The sequence below is a fragment of the Gallinula chloropus genome (assembly GCF_964237585.1).
Source record: "Gallinula chloropus genome assembly, chromosome: 24".
In the NCBI taxonomy this organism is placed as follows: domain Eukaryota; kingdom Metazoa; phylum Chordata; class Aves; order Gruiformes; family Rallidae; genus Gallinula; species Gallinula chloropus.
Window position 1 is genome coordinate 1,364,876 of NC_140109.1, and position 19,308 is coordinate 1,384,183.

The following is a 19,308-nucleotide window of genomic DNA, read 5'->3' on the forward strand; positions in this document are numbered from 1 at the left end:
GCTCAGGGTGTGTGTGTTCTCTCTCTCTCTCTCTGCAGAGTTATGTCATGCCCAGACCACCAAAGGGCTCCATGAGGATTTATAGAAGATGCCCCGTGTCTTGGCGCCTCTGGTGCTCCTTCTGCTGTGGCTGATGAAGATCGCTGCCAGCCCCCATTCCCTGAGGATCGGTGAGTATAAAGCTCAGTCTGCCCCATGTGTAACGATGTGTTTGGGCTGCTCTGTGTGGTGGACATGTGTAGGGCAGCCAAACCCTGCCTGTGGTGGCTGGGTTCCCTGCCGTGGTGGTGTGCTCTCCATTCAAGTGGGGCTGAGGTGCAGTGTCCTACCTGCATTTTGGCAATGTTCTCTCCTTCATCATGTAAAGGGAATGCAGTCTATGATGGGCACACACACATACATTGATTTTTTATTTTATACTGTTTATGGTGGTGATGTTCCCTGATGGGAATCTCGTTCTGTATAAATTAGAAGTGAAAGTCACTGCACCAAGCGCCGCTGAGGAACGGAACTTGCTCCATGCCCTTACCCACCTTTGATGCTCTCCCAGGCTTCACACAAAAGTAGATTGTTTTCTGCCACAAATTTATTTGTCCTCGCGCTGATGAGCAAGGAGCATCTGAGCCCAGACTGAACCTAGTTAAGCAGTGGCACAAGCACATTAATAACTCCAAAGTGCTGTTTGTAAGGAGCCCTCTGCGTTCAGTCTCCTTTGGGCTTTATTAAAGAGTGTTCAGGAAGAGGCACCATCATCTTGGCTTACTGCCTGTGCAGATTAGGGAGGAGAAATGCACCCAGAAACCTTGTAATGAAGCTTGCTTCATAGCATTAACGCTTTGCTTGGGTGTTTGGGGAGGAAGCTGCTTTTCCCGACTCTTCTCCCTGGAGGTTCCAGCTGGTTTTATTAAACATTTGTTGTGGATTCGAAGCTAATCTATCCCTGTCCCTGTTTGCCACTCTCACAGGTGACACCTGAAGTAGAATTACTTCTCCCCTCCGCTGGTGGAGCACGGAGCAGCTCAGAAATATAGCAAGGGAGGGTCTGTGCTGGCAGGAGCCTGGGAAGGGTGGCTGGGTGTTTTATATCCCCAGCACCCGTGATTCATGTGGAGCGCTCATGCTGCAGAGTCTCAGCTCTGCAGGCTGCATTTCATGGTGATCGGCAGACCCCCCACTTGAGCCAGCAGACAGGGCTGTGGATGGGCAGTATGTTATCAGGATGACTGAAGGTGAAAGATCCTTTATTACGGCTTATGGTCCAGCTGTCCCCTCCTGTGGAGGAAGAACTTTGGGCACTGGGAAGCGCAAGGGGAAGTGGAGCTCCATGGGCAGAGCACATACCAGCACCAGGCTGAGCACGTGGCAGTTAAATGTGTCCCTCTCCTCCTCAGCATCATGTACAGGGCTGCAGTGCTGGGGCTGAGGCTGCTGTGCGTTGGTCTCCACCCCAGAGGCAGCTCCACCAGTGGTGGTCAGCTCTCTCACGTTAAGGTCGTGCTACGTTGGACCCGTCTCTCTGGTGTTAAAATCCTTGTGTGTTTAGAGATTCTTTGACTTTCTTTTGCAAAAATACTGGGGTTGCTCTTAAAATGAGCTCCATGGCTGTGGGGTCTGGGATGGAAGGGCCCTGCACGGGGCAAGGCAGTGCAGATCTGCCTGCTGAATCCTCCCAGGACTGAAGGACTTGTGCTGGGATGTTACAAAGGTGATGCAGGAGTCAAGGGTTCTGAGAATGTTTTTGAGGGAAGGGGGAGGAATTTCACTGGTTCTTCTAAAAGGCACCAGAGCTTTGTGGCTGCTGTGTTAGAGAGTGTTAGACACAAGGGTGATCAAAGACCCTACAGTCAAGGCACAAGTTTCTGCAGCCACCTTCTGAGAATGGGACATCACCTGTTCTCACCTCAGAGACAGCTGATTCCCACACGTGAGTGGAGGGAAAGGTATGTTAGTGCCTATCTGCTGCTTTTGCTTTGCTTGTGGCCACAGAGTGAGCTCCTCTGCAAGTAAGCAGACGGCGAAGAGCTGAGGAGGGGTTTGGGGTTTTGGTTTTGTTTCTTCAAGATGCAGTTATATTTTAATAACATATCCAGCAAAACAAAGTTAATAAAAATAAAGCACAAAATAAAAGGAGAGGAAAAAATATTACTAGCAGCCCTGAAATCATTCCCAAGTGCACGCTTTTGGCAAGGCAGGGAGAGATGGTATCTAGCAACATAAATCAATGCACTGCACAGAGGAGGAAAACAGACCAGCACGAGCACTTCAATATTCAAAGAAAATGCAAGCTAGCATTCAAAATTATTCTGAGAGCCATCTGGTAATGGACTGCTCAAATGCACAGTTAGATGGGTAGTCGTGTGAGGTGAACATAGGCAACGCCATGTCTGGTTTCTTCACCGAGTTGCTAGAAGGGATGATTGCCTCCTGCGCTTGGCTTCCAGGGCGGGAGGAGGCACAGCGATGCTGAGTCAGGGGCATTTGGCTTTTAAACTCAATGCTGAGCTTCCCTGCTGCTGTTTTCTTGGGGGGTTCGGGTGGATCTTGGCCCTGCTATTTCTCAGTGGAGTTTCTAGGCAGCAGATTGCTTAATCTTTGAGTCCACAGCGACGGGAAGTTTTGCTGGCCTGGGCAGGACTGGCAATGAGTGTTGCATTGCAGTGAGCTTTAGAGGCATCAGCTATGCAAAAAAGTGAGCGGAATACAGGCTACAAGGTGACCTTCCCTGTGACTTTGGCAGGCACAGCAACATTCTGTAGCCTCTCATACGCTCTCTTTCTCTCCGGGATGCACAAGAAAAAATATTGGTGGAAACATTTTTTTCTGCCTTCCCCCCCCACCCCCCCAGCTTTAAACTGCGTGTGTTTCCTTCTGATTCCATCCTGGAGAAGGTCTCCTGGTTCACACTGGTCTGGAGACCTTTGTGGGGGAAAAACCATGACCCACATGCTTGATCCTTTTACCTAGAGTGTCTTTTGTTTATTGGTCAGCTCACCTGCTCTGTCTCAGTGAAGAATGGTCTCCATAGATGCTCAAAAGCTGATTGTGGTTAGAGTATGAAGAAGCAGGCAGGAATGGGCATGTTCTCTGAAGCGTTCAAGAGCTACAGAATGAAATGCATTGAAACATCCTGTAGCTCTTGAAATGGCTGATGTATGTCCTGGGAGCAAAATACAATGGTTGGTGCTTGCCCAACGTGTGCCCTTGCACATGCTGAATTGTACCCAAACACACAAAGGGCACAAAAGCCATCAGCCCCCTCTTACCTGCCCCAGGAGGATGGCTGGTACAGCGCACTCTGGGCCAGCATCTCCCCTAGCCCTGGGCCAGCATCTCCCCTAGCTCTGGCTTCCTGCAGCGTATACCCACTGTAGAAGTAATTCTGGCTTTGTTTTTCATTTGTTCACCCGTGCTCAATAAAGTGTCAGGAAATTTACTTGAGTTATTTACCGAGTTATTTACTTGGTCTCATAGAGCAGACCGTCGGAGCCCTAAATTGGTATTCTCTTGCTAGATTCATTGGGTGTGCTAACAGCTCATTTAAAATTCATATACAAGCCAAAGTTGTAGTTTATACTTGGCATTGCCCTAACTAGCAGTAGGCTCGGTAGCACTGACGTACGATCTACTGACAGGCTCCTTGCACAGCCTCCTTCAGCCCCACGGCTCTTTCAACTGCCCTTTTCTGACATTGCCTCTGTCTGTCCAAATCCCTTCCCTCCCTCTGCCTCCCAACTTGGTGGGCTATAGAAAAAAAAAAGGCATGATGCAGCTCTAACACTAAGGTCACTTTCCTTACACATGCTTCCTGTGGCATCCGAGGCCTCTGTGGATGACACCACTGCAGCCACAATAAACCACCAGCGTGCTGGTCCCCAGCAGAGACTCGGTCTTACGCTGGCTTTGAACCCAGCCAGGCTGCTGCTTATAGCAGGGAAACCATCTCTGAGCTGAGCTCGCATGGTGGTGCTGTTGCTGGAAAACCTTCCTGCTTGTTATTCTGAATAGTGTTTGAGGAAGCAAAGCTTCTGGTAGGGCTTAGGTAGCTCTCTGGGCTGCCTATACCCATTTTTGCTTTTTCTATTTTTTTTTTTAATTAGTATTAAGGCTTTCACGTTTCATTCAGGACTTCCCAAAGCTCTGAGAGTCTAAAGAAATAGACAACTGTGCAGGAAGAGTGGGGCAGGCATCCACGTCTTAGTTGATGCACAATATTAATATTTCCCCCAATATTAAAAAGGTCCAGTTAGGTTCATTAAAGTGAAGTAAATCCATAGTTACATGTCATTTGCTGCTGAAGGGTGGTGAGAGGTAGAGAAAAATAAAATTAGTTTGTCACCTGTTTGCCCTTTTAATTTTGTTTTCATTACTCTTCTAGGAGAGGGATGTTTTATTGGTGGGTAAATCTTTATCTTTAAAAATTTGGGACCGTAGATGCCTGGCTTTTTTGGCAACTCCTTGCCTGGACTGTTGAAGGAGGGGGGCTCCATGCAGCTAGTGGCTGCTGTGGGCTGGTACCCAGCCTGCTCTTCTTGGGAATGATCAGGTGAAAAGTGGTTCTCTGGACTCCTTGGATGTCGGATGCCGGGGCAAGGCCTTGAGGCTGCCCACACGTGTGCTGAGGTTGGTGTTTGGGGAGAACGCTGTTGCTGGGTGGTCACTGGGTTTGCACACTGTTCCCGCTGGCTCTGCAGACACGAGCTTTGCTGGGGGATGTGCTGGAAGCTTCTCTGCCTGCAAAGGAAGGAGCCTCATTAGCACCATGGAAGTGTGAGCGAAAACTGCGGGAGGAAAGCGAGCGCTTCCGAGCCAGGAGCCCTGGGAGAAAGGGAGTGGGAGTCGTGTTGGGCTGCGAGCGAGTGCTTGGGGGATGTAGAAGTCCCACATCCCTGCTTCATTTTCCTTTGATTTTAAGCAGCAAGGGACCTGTTTGACATTCCAACTGAGGACTTGGGTACCAAGGAGGGGCGGGCTGGTGGCTTTCCCCTGCCGTAGGGCTATCAGCAGCATGGATTGCATGCGATCAGGCTTGAGTGTGCTGGGCTTAAAATCACCTGAGCTGTGTGCTGCAGGAGCCTTCAGGGAAGGAAGAGGGGCTTGGTGCAAACTGGGGTGACTTGTGTTTGTGACCGTGACCGTGCCCCGGGCGAGCAGTGCTCCTCACCTTGCCTGGGAGATGGCTGCATGTCTCTCCAGGCTGCAGTTTTGCTGTGTAAAACCTAATGAGCTCCTGGTCCTCAGCTAAGGAATCCAGCACTATAATAATATGAATAATAAATAAAGAGGCAGATTTATACCTTGGGTCAATGCCAGGGGGCACGGAGCGAGGAGAGGTGCAGATTCAGCCAGACGGAGCATCTCTTCATGTGTTTTGCCACTCTGGAGGAGTTATTTTACGGGTTCATTAATGCCTGAGAGGCAGGCTACGCTGTGCATCCCAAGAGGCTCTAAGCTTTGTTTTAATTCATTATATATCCACATGCATATTACACAGCTATAGATCTCTGTGCGCAGAGCATCTGGATGGGAAACTCAACGGGTCGTTATGGAAGGGAGCCACGTTGCTCAAGTAGCAAAATCAGCATAGAAAGTTTTTCCATTTGCTTGTTTGAGGAGAGCTGCCAGCACGGGAAAAGCTGCGGTGTGCTTGGGTGCAGCAGTAGCTGCTGCCCTGTGCTGTATGGCTCTGTAGATCTGGAAGGTGACCAGGTTCAAAGGAGGTGCTAATTCAGCAGGAAGAGGAGAGAAGTGAGGGAAAAGAGAGGGGCTGGTCATTGGAAAGGTCAGATCTCCATCCATCCACACCTTATAGTGTGGAGATAGTTGCAGGATGAGTGACAAAGGGTGGATGCTGATAGTAGGAGTGTCTGCAAGGTTTTGCTTCAGACTTCTTTAGCTGTGGTCCTGAATGTTGAAGGTTCTCCAAGAGCCAAGGATCAGGATCTAAGAGCTGTGTAACTTGTTTGATATCTAAATGCTGTTACTGCCCCGGGCAGCACTTTGTGTATGGAGCTGCTGAGCCATTTTTAATACATGTCTCTGTTGCACAGAGTGAATGCTAGTCATAGCAAAAGCTACTCCGTCATCTCTTTCATTATTTTTTCATATATATATATATATGTATGAATAAAAAAGTCAATTACATGAATGAAAGATGCTTGGTTCCCTGCCTAAACAGCTGCCAAAATTAATTCCAACTCTGAGCCAAACTCAGCAAAGCTGGAATTTCTGCAGAAGGCTCCAGTGCGGCGTGAGATGGGCTGGTGCATCAGGCTGCATTACAGATTACTGCTGCCCAGCCCCTCGCCCGTGGCTGGCTGTGTGGGTAGGTGAGGAAGGATGGATTTCACACGAGCTGTGGTGAGCTTGCCTGCGCTGCAGAGTAAGCCTGAATTAAATAGCCTTAGTAGACCCGTTCTGGAGCGAGTGCCATCGCCCTGCGAAGCAGAGCTCATTTGATAGACAGCAGCTGTCTTGGCAGCTCAGAGCACCTGAAAACTTAGTGCTGGTGTCAGCAATACTTTGAGCTTCAAATTTGTTCCTCCCTGTAGGCCAATTAACTTGCATTTAAAGCACCACCTGAATTGATCGGGAGGGTTTTTCCATTGTGGACGGGAGCAGGGTTGGGTTGCAACGTTTGAGTAAGTGTGCAGGGGAAGCAAGCCCTCCATCCATCCCAGCAGCAGTTGCTGGTGTGGAAGGGCGGGGAGCAGTGATGATAAGGCTGGCTGCTGAGTGTGGGGGTACCTATGGATGCGCGGCTCTTAGGGTGATGCTTATCTGTAGCGGCTATGATGGCATTTGAAGGTTATTTTCAGGAACTGAGGGAGAACAAAGCCTTGGAGTTTCTCAAAGTGAGTCAAGATAAAGCCAAAGCCGTTACCTGTGAGCAATTATAACCCTTCTGAGAAGGCAGCAAGACAACCCCAGCTTGTCACATTCTGTCCTAGCAGAGAGACTCTGACAATGTGAGTGTAAGGCAGGGTCTCGCTCTGTTCCAAGCGATCCTGCCTTGTGCTTAGTGGTTTATTCCGCATCCTCCTGCCATGTAACTCCTGGCAAGTTCACTTGACCTCGCTCTGCAGATGGATGGACTGCAAGCTCAGGGCCCAGCTCTTGGGAATGCTACGCATGCGGTGCTGGGGTCAGTGAGGTGGTAAAGCCCTCTTGCTAAGCATTGGCAGTAGGCACTGCAGGGCTGCTGGGCATCCTTCCCAGAAACGGTGCTTTTGACCTGAAAGGGCACTTATCTCAAGTGCTCCTCTGCAGCTAATTGCTTGTGGCTCAGTTCCTGATAAACACACCCCTGTAAAACTAAAAGCCTGTATTGCCTTGGCGTGGGCTGCTCTAGCTCTTCCTAACCAGGTGTTTTGAGCCCAGAGTGTTTGAAAAAGTCCCAATCCCAGAAGCAGAGACCCAACCTGCTGACAAAGCGAGTGAGACAGATCCTGGCTCCCTGCGTGCTGCTGGGCCCTCCGCAAAGCTCCAGCCTCTGCCAAGGGTAGGTCCTGCCCTTCTCCATAAAGCCTTGCTCCCTGCTTTGTGCTCCTCCTGAGGACCTCCCCATGATGAGATTGAAGCTACTCACTGAGAAAATGCCAAGGAAAAAGGGAAGGATGGAAGAACACAAAAGAATGAGGCTGTGCTGATGGGCAGGGGAAGCAGTGTGCCTGTGGGAGAGCGGGGGGCAACACCTGGGGTGCAAGCCACACCTAAGATAGGGTTGCTCCCCACAGCCTTCGTTGGTCTGTTGTCTGTGGTGGGGAGCTGAGTGCAGGATGCTCCTGATGCGGGAGCGGATGCTCGTGTGTCAGCACAGCAGCGGACCTGAACGTGGGGTTGGAAGGGAGCGACGGGGAGGACCTGCAGTGGGGGAGCAGCTCAGCCTGGCAGCTGCCAGCTCTGACTTGACCTCTGCCAAATGAGGACTGGGAATGGACGGAGGCTGCAGGGAGGGGATGGCTCGTTTTCCCAAAGACACCGCTAATGAATTCCTCTTGCACCTCCAGACACTGTAGGGGTTTGGAGAGGCTAAATAGAACTTTATGTGAAAATGATGGCTGAATGTCAATTCTGCTGCCGAAGCCAATTTGGGAGCCAGAAAGTGCTAAAAGAATTAAGATTGTTAAATGGAAATAAGTCTACTTGGTTGAGATAAAATAGGGTTTAAATGAGCGAAATTATCTGTGGATTACCCTTGTTAGAGTACTGCCTTATTTAATAAACTGAGTTTTAATCTGCTGCAAGGATTCCTGAAGGCAAAGCTTAGCCTACGGGGGTACATGGGTGTGATGAAGGGGAAGGCTGGGCTGGGCTGTCATCCCCAGAATGGAGCCGTGAGAGTAAAGGGGAGGGAATAGCCTGCCCATGAGTGCTTTGTGCTTTCACAAGCATCTTGTTTGCTGCTTCATAAGTGGTTCTATCTTTGCTCAAGCTTCTTGAGTGGTTCTTGTGTTTTGCTGGCAGAATAGGAGGACACTTCTGGCTGGGTGATACCCATTCTGGGTGCCGTGTGTCCCCGCAGAGCAGTTCTAGTGCAGGACCATGCAGCACTTTGGGAGATGTAGTCAGACCTTTCCAAGAGCACTGGGAAGGGGTGCTGCAAGGGGATGAACCCTTGTTCTATTTAGGAAGGGAAAAGAGAGTGCTGGAAATCTTGAGGGCTGCGATTTTGTTGTGAAGTGAGAGACCAGTAATTATTAATTGGCACCAGTTATCTGCTTCTGCAGATAAGTACCACTGCAGAAGAGCAACCAGGTACTTTGAGCTAACTTTAGCTGGCCACCTGACTTAACACAGGTGTCACCTGTCATCTCGCATGTGTTTCTGACCCATCTCTCTTTAGTGATAGTCATGAAAGCATAACTGCTCCAGATGCTTCTGAGACTGTCCATGGAGGGAAGGACCTGATCTTAGTGTTAAGCAGCCATCCTTTGGTGCTGTAGGGTTCTGCTTTTGGCTGCCAGAGCAGATACCTGATCAAACTGGGAGCATAGTGGCTTGCAGAGGGGAGTCGTGGCTTTGATTGAAGGGTCCGAATGTGAGGTACAAAAGGCTGATGCACAGGAAGGGTCAAGGCTTGATTTTTCCTCTCAGCTGTGTAGCTCTGAGGTTTCTGAATATCTTGTGTTCTGTACTTGGAAGATCCAAGAATTTTCAAGCTGTTTTCAGACAGTCTTGAGTGTGAAATCAACTCCCAAGTCATCGGTGGGTTGGGAGTCTCAGGAAGGAGGCAGGAGATCCGGGATCAGACTCTCATGATGACATAAATGCTGCAAGCTCTTGCACCTCATGCAGCTAAACTTGAGTTCATGGAGAAAGTCAGAGCTGGGATAGCAGGAAGAAGGCAAGGGACAGGCTTGATTTGCCTCTGTAGTCTTCCCTTGCTGGGGGATTGCTGTTCAGTACCTCATTTTGTGGCCCGGATCACTTGCTGGAGCCGGTCTCTGTGTGCCATGTCCTCTGGTGTTATTCCTGGCTTCATACTGTAGAGGTGTGTGGATTGGGATGAATGCCTGAGATCTAGCCTGGGGCTCATCCCACATGAGCTTACGACTTCTGTGATCTTCTTGCCAAGCCCAAGGGATGATGATGCCTGTAAAGTTGTAACGTGGTGTCAGCTTGGGTTTGTCTGAGGATCTCTGCATTTGTTACAGATTCCATTCCCCTCCCAGACCTGGTTTGTGGTGGTTCTACTTGGCTAGAAGAATCCACCAGCCTATATCCCACAGGACCAGCTGCCCCATCTCACTGCTAGAGGGTTTTGCTGTCACCAGCATCTTACAGAATACGTGCCTACAGGTGTGCTTGTGTGTGCGCTGTGGTGTTGGGCAGCACATTTGATAACCTCCACCTTGCACCAGATCTGATTCACGGGCATCTCATTTTACCATGGCAGGATGCCCTTAATCCCCCTGCAGAGTGTTTCTGCTGGGGTTCAGCTGCCCAACACATCCTCCCGTTTGACCAGCAGCAGAATCCCCTTCTGGCGTTTGGCTCCGGTACTTCGGAACATTTCGTTCCACATCCCTTGCACAGGAGATGGCTTGGCAGTTGCAGACCTTTAGCATTTATTTTCTGTTGTGTTTCTGTCCCATTTCGTTGGTGTGTGGAATTTTTTGGCCTGTTTGTTTCACTGGGGGCCCTGGTACAGTGGGAAGAAGTTCTTTATTATTCCAGGCACGCTCAGAAATCTTCCCCATCACACAAGGCAAAGAAAAAGGAGTGGTTGAGTTGACAGTGAAATACCTTGCAGTATTTGTGCAGAGTCTTGGGCATCCCATGTGGCAACAGCTGCCCCAGCTGTCCCGCTGGCCCCGGTTGTGCTGCTTCAAGGTAGAAGTTGGTGATGGGTGTTTGGGGCCAGGTGGGGCTGAGGTGGCTTTGCCCTGGCATCAATCATCACCCTCAGCACTGCAGCTCTCAGCAGAGCTTGCCTCAAATTCCCCAGCACGAGCAGGCTTTGAGAAGTGATGCTGTGGGATAGCTGCCTACCGACTCTGGCAGAAAGCAAGCACTGTGGTTGTGCAGCTTGGCATGGCTGAGGAGCATTACCGGGGTAGGACAGGCGTGTAAGCGCTTGGGTTTTGGAGCAGAAAGCTTGTTTTCATTGTAATGGCTGTGGTTGAAAAGCCTCTTCTTCTCTCATGCGTTTAAATCCCATGGAGCTTCTCATTAGGAACAAATGATGCCTCAGGCAAGTGGAGCTATAGAAAAGTAATCTTTATTAAGCACCCTCAGTGGTCAGAGTTACTTGATGAGCTCCAGAATTTTATTTGCAGGCAGCTTGGGTTGTCATTTAGCAGGAAAGTGCTTTGAACTCCCTCCCTTCCCTGTCTCTAGGTTACTGTTTTCTATTTCTGTGTGTTTTCAGTCCCTACAGCCCTGCAAATATTGCTGGTAAAATTGTTGACACTGGGAACAAAATGAATGGAGGAGGCTGGGTGTGCACATGTCAGAGCATGGAGCAGCACTCAGAGAGGGGGATACCAGGTGCCCCAAACAGGACAGTTTCCAGGGGAAATGGTGAGCAGAACCCAGAAACCAGTGTGGGAAGGTCTGTGGGAAGTGCTTCCTTAGGCAGCACTGCTGCATATCCGGGATAGGCAGGAATGGCCACCGGCAGAGCGGCAGCACCCTCTTGGCACCATCCTCTCTGACCCTCCGTGCTGGCACCCACTGCAGCTGCCTGTTCATCTTTCATCTTGGGGCCTTGCAGGTTCTCTCCAGGTGATAGAAAACAAGCTCTAAACTGTGAGCACACAGGCCAGCGACAACCAAGGTGAATTTAAAACCACATTCTGCCAGATGTCTTGCTTTATTGTGGAGCAATAAGCAGCTCAGGAAAGGAAAGCAAGGCATGGGGTGTGAGCGTGAAGGTGTTGCACACCTCAGCTGCCTAGCTAGCCCTGACCGTGGGTTGAGGCTGCACAGGGCCATGTGGGATGCTCCTAGATCAGCGCAGAAGCATCCCCAGCCTCACCCTCTGCTTGGGTGATATCAGGGCATCTCAAGGTAAGCCCAGGAAGAAAAGAGGAGAGAGAAGAATTAATCTGTGGCCCCTGTAATTGGCTTTGTGGAAAGGAAACGAAGTGAAGGCAGGAGGCTCGGAAGTTCGGCTGTGTCTGCCTTGTCAAGCATGTGAAGCTGACACAAGGATGGAGCCATTACAGGCTCCTGTGTAAACACAGCCTCTTCATTTATTATTTTTTTTCCCCCATAACATGTCTCATTTACTTAATAGCCTGTAATTGCTCTGGAGGAGTAGTCACTGTTTATCAAGAGCCTCTTGGTCATGTCAGCCAGCTCCAGCATTCATGGTCCACAGGAGATGCTGGCATTGGAGTAAGCGGCTCCACAAGGTGCAGTGACAAGGAGGACGCAGCAAGCCCCTTGCACAGAGGTCTCTTGGCAGATGCTTTCAGTTCCCCAAAGCTCCACAGCATGACAGGGACTTTTTAGGAAGAAGGTGCTTTCCATGGCACTGGGGACAGCCTGGAGATGGCTTTGAGCTGGTTGTGGTCTCTCTGCTGCCTTCACTTCCACCCCTCCTCCTCCTCACTGCCTGGTTCCTGCCCTTTCGGAGGGCAGACTGCAAGGGGTGGGGTGGGGGGGGGCTGCTGTTGTCCTGGGACAGTCAATTTTATGGCATGGAAATGGGAAGTGTTTTCAGGCAGTGGTTAGGAGCACAGAGCCTTTGAGTAGAAGTTGGTGCCTCTAAGCATGCTGTAGAGAGATGTGCCCGATGCTTGGGGAATCGATTAACCTCACAGAGATTTGGTGGCTTGGTTTAGAACGCTGCCTCTTAGTTCTCTCTCCTGTTACTAAAACAAGCCACCTCTGGCACGAAGCGTGGATGCTTTCGAACACTGAAAGGTGAAGTGAGAGCAAAAATATAACAAATAACCCACCACACACAGCAAAACCCCTGAAGAAATGCAAGAAAGAGCATCTGTGTGACTAACAAAAACCAGCCATTTGCTGGATATAGCTGCACACCTTTGTTTTAAATGTCCTGGCTCTATTCTTTACTCTCTACCCCCCCATGCCCCCGAAACAGCCCAGCATTATTCCTGCTTGAAAAGGCAGAACCAGGTCTCTGTGCTGAGCTGCCCGAGCCCAGCCAGCACCACAGGGAGCTGTGCTGCAAGTTGCTGCCTGTTTGCTTCCCTCCCAGCCCTCTCAGGGGATCATGGAGCAGTCGGTGTGCAGGAGGACACGCCGTGAGGATGCACATCCTCACCTGCTCCGCTTGCACAGGTCAGGACAACCTTTCAGGGCTCAAGCTTGCTGCCCTTCTGGGAGCTGCTAGAGTGCAGGCTCTGCTGTGCAACGTGACAGTTCATGGTAGTTCACTCCTGATGCTTGGAATATCATTGCTTCTCCGCTGGTTTTATAGATCTTGGGGCTGGAGCTGAATTAAGCAGGTACTCTGGTGCCATGGAGAGAAGTGTCACTGGCTTCCTGACCAGAAGTTTCTAACTACCAGGAGCATCCTTCTCCCTTTCTCAGCAGGCTTGATGGGGGGTGAATTTTGCTTTGGGTTGTGGAGGTGGAAAGCACAGTGAAATGAAACGCAGGCTTTGCTGCTTCTTGTGGCTATCCTCTGTTTCCCTCCTGATTCTGGCAACAGGCTTCAGCCAAGTGCGTACCGAGCGGGTGTGGAGACATCTGGGCTGTCTGCGAGGTAGAGCCGTTTCCAGGAGAAATACCCAACACTGGCTTTCCCTTCCCAGAAAAAATCTCTCCCCAGGTAGTAAATCTGAATCTGTTCAGTTAGGAGCTGGGAATTTGGGAATGTAAGAACATTAGCACTGGGTTTATGTGTTTTTCCAGCCAGGGTATCAGTGCCTGAGCAGTGAGATGAAGTGGATTTCTTCCTGTGCTGCTGAGCCTGTCTCTCGGAGAGCAGCAGGACCCAATAGCAGTGGTTGTGGGACAGGGTTCTGCTCCTGGCTGGCTTTTTTCCTTCTTTTTGTAACCCTGGGCACGATGCAGGCACACTTTAGATTTTGGCCTCAGCTAGCTAATCTGCTTTCTGACCTATAGCAGAAAATAGCCAGTAATTATTTGTTTACTTTGTGCAATTCGACTGTGCAAGCGTTTCCTTAGTGGAGCTGGGCTAGGTGATTACCAGAGGAGGTTTATTTTATTTTGCTTCCCCGTCACATCATCTTGTAATTCCATAGGACTGGATTTGTTGCATTTGCCATTTGTGGGAGTCCTGAACCCTGTTACTGCATTAAATCTGTAACAGGAGGAATCGACAGCAAAATCCCTGGGTCTGAAGCGGAGAGGTGGTGCGAGGGAATGGAAGTCCGTGGTGTGCTGTATGGCCCACATGGGGAGATGGGAGCTGCCTGGCTGATGGATTTGGATGGGACTGTGGATGGGACTGTGGCACATGGTGGGTGCTGAATCGAGCTCCTCATTCTTCCCCTCTGTTCCTTCAAGTGGAATCTGACCTGGCTTTGCGCCACATTTCCCTGAAAGCTGGAGGGTGCCGAGCATCTTGCAGATGACAAAAACTCTCTTGTAGGCTGGGATTATTCAACTAATCTCGTGATTATGGTGATAATCCCCTTTGTGATGGTGCCCCTCTCCAAGGAGCTCTTCCCCTAGGGACTTCGAAGTCCCAAATCGCATTTTCTCCTAATGCTGGAGTGCTCTGTATTAAATTAAGGCTGGCTCCGGAATCAGTGGTGTGTGCGTCCTCCAGTACTTGTGACTGTGAAGTAAGTCTCTGGTGTACTGTGGGTAGCCTTACTGCCCCTTGTGGGGGGTTGGGTGGGGATGGAGGCTGGGGGCTCTTCTGTTGCAGAGGAGATGCCTTTTCAAACCTGAGCCCATGTCCTTGCAGCAGAGAGCTGGAGCTGGCACGCCAGCCACAGGCACTGTCACAGCCTGACCGGTGACGCCTGGGCCCTCTCAGCCTGCTGGCTTCCGAGGTCGGATGTTTCCAGATTGGATTTCGCTGCAGCCGGAGGGTCCAGGCACCCGATGCGCTGCTGCCTCTGAGGGCAGGCAGGGAGGCAGTGAAAGTGGCATCCAAGCTGTAATCCCATCCTGCTCCTGCTGCCAGGTACTTGGCGGCGAATAAATATTTTGCTCACAACTCATTGGAGGTGGCATCTAACCAGATGTGCTCCCACTTGGTACGTCAGGAGATTTATTTGGTTGTCCATTTATAGCTTATTATTTTCTTCTGCCTTCCCCCCCCCCCCCCTCAACTTAATAGCAGTTTGCTATCCACCAGGGTATACATTTTCTTCTGATTAAGTGCCATTTAGCCGTTGGCTGCTTGCTCATTTTACTTTTATAGACACATTTACAGCGGCACAGACTGAGGCATGAGCGCCTAGGAGCAAGGGTAAGGAGAATGGAGAGTCGCAGCAGCTTGATTAGATTGGATTTTAATAAAGTTTCCAGCTAAGCTGCATCACAACTGTTCCTTGTGGCGGAGATGCTGGGGTCGCACAACTTCTCACCCGGTGGGACGGGCAGTGGGACCTGTGCCTGCGCCAGCTGGAGGCATCTCCTGGAACCCTTGACCATCAGGGATGTTGGAGCTCTGCATAGCTTGGAGTTAGTCTCTCTCTAGGGCTAAGAGCGATTTCCCAGCTTTCAGCAGCTGCTAATTAGTTGCAGATGATGAGATAATTTATAAAAATTAGAAGCGATTTTCTTCATTGTGCTAATATTGCCTGGTGATAAAGCCGCTCTTTTCAAAGGGTGACTTCTCCTTAATGTGGGGATCAAGGCTAAAAATACATGTGTGTGTGTGTGTCTATCAGAGGGAGCGTGCTTCTGAGCTGCACAGGCAGAGGTGCTTCAGGAGTTCATTTGAACCATCAGCATGGATTCAAATTGAAATGCAGATTTCCATGTTGCTTAGAGCACCCTTCAGAAGAAGGGTTTGACTGTGTCACCTTGGTGGCAGGGCAGTAGAACAATCCTCTCCTGTGCTGTGGAAGGCGGCTTGAACGTAGAGCAGACAGCTTGTGTTACGTGGGGGTTTTGGCAGTGAATCAGTAAAAGGAAGGTGGCTTTTCTCCCCCTTCCCCAGGAGTGACAGTGACTCATTGCCGGTTCCTAACATCATGCAGGAGTAGCAGCTCAGTGAGGAGTTACAAAGAGGCGTGTTTTGTTTCTAGTGGCAGGGGGGATGAACAGGATGCATGAGTGAGGGGAAGATGTGGAAGCAAAGCAGCAGGGAAAGGCTCAGCACCCTGTGCTGCTTATCCCACCCCAGGGTTTCTGATGGCAGCAGTGTTGAGATGCAATGGTGATGCTTATTCCCTGTGGGCGTGAGGTCTGGAAGTGGTGGTGGGATTCACTCCCATGCCATGGTGGTGTGTGAAAGGAGCCTCATGCTGCAGCATTGCTGCTGGACCTCTGTGCTTCTCACAAGCTACAGGAGTCATTTGGCCGTTTAGTCAGTCTAAGAGTAAGCAGAGCCCTTCAGCACACGCTGGTGTTTTGGCTGGTCTCGTGGGACCAGAGAAACAGGGGTGTTGCTGTTGTAGTTGCTTGGAAAAAGACATTCGTTAGGCTGAAGAATGAATTTCCTGCAAACTCGGGTGGCCTCCAGGACTCCATCAGGTTCCTAACGATTTTGTCACGGTGTTAATCCCGCAGGTGAGCGGCAGCGTTTTGATATCAGCAAACAAATTACATTTCCACATAGATAACCCAGTGCGGGGCTGAGCCTGGGAGCAGAAAACAATCCATCAGCCGATAACGGGGCCCACAGGTTGCAGGCAGGGCTGGGCTCAGCTGTGGTGTGGAAGGGAGCCTGCTGGTGTACAGGTGGCTGCACGGGACAGCTCTGCACAGGTTGCCCTTGTGATGATGCCCAGGATTTTGAGCTGGGGTGGAGCTCCTTCCGTGCCCCTCGCTGCACAGTGTTATTTATAGCGAGAGGCAACGTCTGTAATGGAGAGATTACTGGAAGGCAGATCAGCAGCAGGATGGAGAAGGTGGGGAGGATCAGTTGCTTTGTCTGTCCTGGTAGGAGAAGTGGAGGATGCTGGACCAGAGGCTGAGAGGACCCAAGCTCAGAACATCCAGCAGGATGTCGGTTTCACGCAGCAGGCGATTGATATGTTGGGCTCAAAGGATGCTGTGATACAGAAAGTTTTCCTAGATTTAAAGGGAAGCTGGGCAAGCACAGGGAAAGGAAAAGCACTCGAGTTATTAAATATATAAACGACATCAGTTTCAGAAGTTTCCTAACCTAGGAGCAGCTGAAGGCTGGGAGGCTATTAGTAGGAATTATTGGATGGACTTCTGGTTTGACAGGAACATTTGTTCTCACGATCTGGATGGGAAGCAGAGGCACAGAGAAAGCGAAAGGAATCGCCTGTAGCAAGCTCTCTGATTAGCACAGACACCTCCCGAGTTCCAGTCTAGTGTGCTGAAAGGTGTGGAAATCAGGCCGGGCTGTTAGCAGCAGATGGAAACTTCTGTGAGTGTGGGGGCAGAGAGCCACGCAGCAGCTACCAGGCCGGGCATACGGGTGGGTGTGCTGAGGGCCAGGGCAGGATGCTTTGCTGCCTGCAGATGTTGGCAGTGTTGTGTGCGAGGTGGTTGCTGCTCCGAGCATCCGATGGTGATTGTGTGGGACCCTGCAGCAGGCATTGCACCTGTACAGCAGAAAACAACACTGTGTGAGCATGAAATTACCTTCAGAGCCTGGGGGGATGATGCCAGAGGGCATGGAGTGAATGGAGTAAAGCCCTCGGAGTGCATCAGCGTGGCGAAGAGGAGGATGTGCAGGGTAGCAGTGAGCCGTGCTGGGTGCCCATGTGTGAAATAAGCTGCGGTGGAGCAGGCAGGCACAGGAGACCTGCAGGAGGAGTGGGACTGGTGGCAGCTGATGAGTCGTAGGAGCCAGACGCTGGGCTGTACCGACAAAACCAGGAGCCGGTTTGCTGTGGTGGTAGTGGGGATTCCCAGGGGACTGTGGGGCTGGGGTATGTCTTGGCACGCACAGGGCCAATGACCCTTGGGATCTAACAGCTGGGGGGGGGGCGGAGATGGTACCACCAAGGTACCATCATCATCCATAGAGCCATGGTGACATCCCAGGGCCACACCAGCTGTTGCACACTCATCTGTAAAGCCTTTTTGAGGAGGTCACACAAGCCCAGCACTGGAAACCACTGCTCAGAATGATTCCCTGGTCCCGTGGAAGCCGAATTAGTTTTAACCCAAGCTTGGTTTTCCTTACACAGAACACAACACCCTCCTCCCATTTTCGTAACTGCACACTCACTTTTCTTTTTAATGCCACCCTTAAATATCTGCTTCATCTTTAAGTGCTTCTCTCTTGCGCTTTATGGTGGAACTGTCTCTCTTTCCCAGTCCCTTTTACCCTCTCCATGCGTCAGTTTTAGTTGCCACTTTTCCAGGAAAAGCACGCTATGTTCCTTCAACCTCTATGTAGATGTTGGTACGTAATTCTTCCCGGCATTTTATTAGCCTCCCTTAGATCCCCTCTCATTTAAACATCCTTGGTTTTACAGTTTTGGGTGCCTTGCTTATCTCTCTGTATATACATGTAGAGCTGTGAGCACAACCTCATCAAGAGTCCATCAGGAGGACTTACATCCTGGCATAATCTTAGGGATGATACGCTTTGAATCTTTCCTTACTGCAAGTCCTTTCCTAATTCCTTCTCTCATACATCTTTTCCTCAGCCTTGTTTTTCAAAGCAGAATTCTTCCGATGGTGGTGCCTGAAATGTCTTGCCCTCGGGCTGTGATCTTGACCAGCATGAGGTCAGCTGGGGCAGGATGTGGACAGGGGACCACCACAGCAGAGACCCATGATAGACACATAGGAGCTTTTCTCCTAGCTAGTGCTGGGAGAGAAACTGTGGACCAAATTCAGGCCAAAGGGCTTGGGGGTTATGTGTGTTACCGCTGTGTGTTGTGATGCTTGGCTTGCTACCTTAAACAGGAGCTCATGGTGGGACACGCTCTACAAGCCTGTAGATGGTAAGGTGGTGTGTGTTTGAAGCACAAGGAGGTTAGAAGTTGGCATGAGCAGACCTCATTCATCACCCCCACAAAAATCCTGGACAGAGTCCATGTCTGGCCTCATTGAAATGAGGTGGACCTGAGTGGCTGCTGCACACAAGGGGTCAGGGGGAAGAAGATGATGCTTGTACAGCTCCACCTTTCCAAAGAAGGGTCTTTCACCAGGCTTCTGCATGGAGGCAAGTCTGTCTGGTCCAGGGCGGGAGACCTGCTGTGGGAAGGGCTGGAAAAGCCTTCAGCAGCAAGAGAAGGGTTGTGGATCTGAGAGCGTGTGTGGCTGGTGCTGTGATGGCAGTGCACAGAGCTGCTGTCTGTGGGTTTCAGCCGTGGCCGGAACAAAGCGGAGGAGGGAAGGGTAAAGCAGAGAGATAATGAGGAGGGAACCAGACCATCTCTCATTAGCAAATGATGCTTGTGTTTTAAAAGGCAACAGCAAAACATCTCAGTCCCCGGGCCGTTGAGGTCAATAAAACGAACACTTACTAATGGCTGAATCAGAGACTCAACAACTTCATTACACGTGTAAAATCAATCGCCATTACCTAGCTCCCTCTCTATTGATCCGTGCTGCAGTATGTCAGCATGTTCTGGTGGATGGCTGGGAGCAGACAGCGGCCTGCTCAACGTGTCCACACGCAGTGTTGCTCGGGCCCATTGAAAGATGGGATGAGCAGGTTGGTCTGTGCCTGACAGCTCAGACCTTCCTCAGCTCTTCTGTCTGGGGTCACTCAAGAGCTGCTGGACAGCGAGTGTGCGGAGCAGAAAGGCC

At 50.5% G+C, this 19,308-nt stretch overlaps 1 protein-coding gene across 1 annotated transcript in view; it reads left to right on the top strand.

Moving 5' to 3' along the window:
- Window positions 1-46: 46 nt before the first annotated feature.
- The window catches only part of GRIK4 (glutamate ionotropic receptor kainate type subunit 4), a gene marked incomplete at its 3' end in the record, with an annotated part of 117,006 nt that continues 97,744 nt past the window's right edge, over window positions 47-19,308 (top strand). Inside the window, exon 1 of the mRNA XM_084274967.1 lies at window positions 47-170. Within this exon, the coding sequence (XP_084131093.1) occupies window positions 89-170 (82 nt within the window). The 5' untranslated portion in view covers window positions 47-88. The remainder of the gene's footprint in view (window positions 171-19,308) is intronic.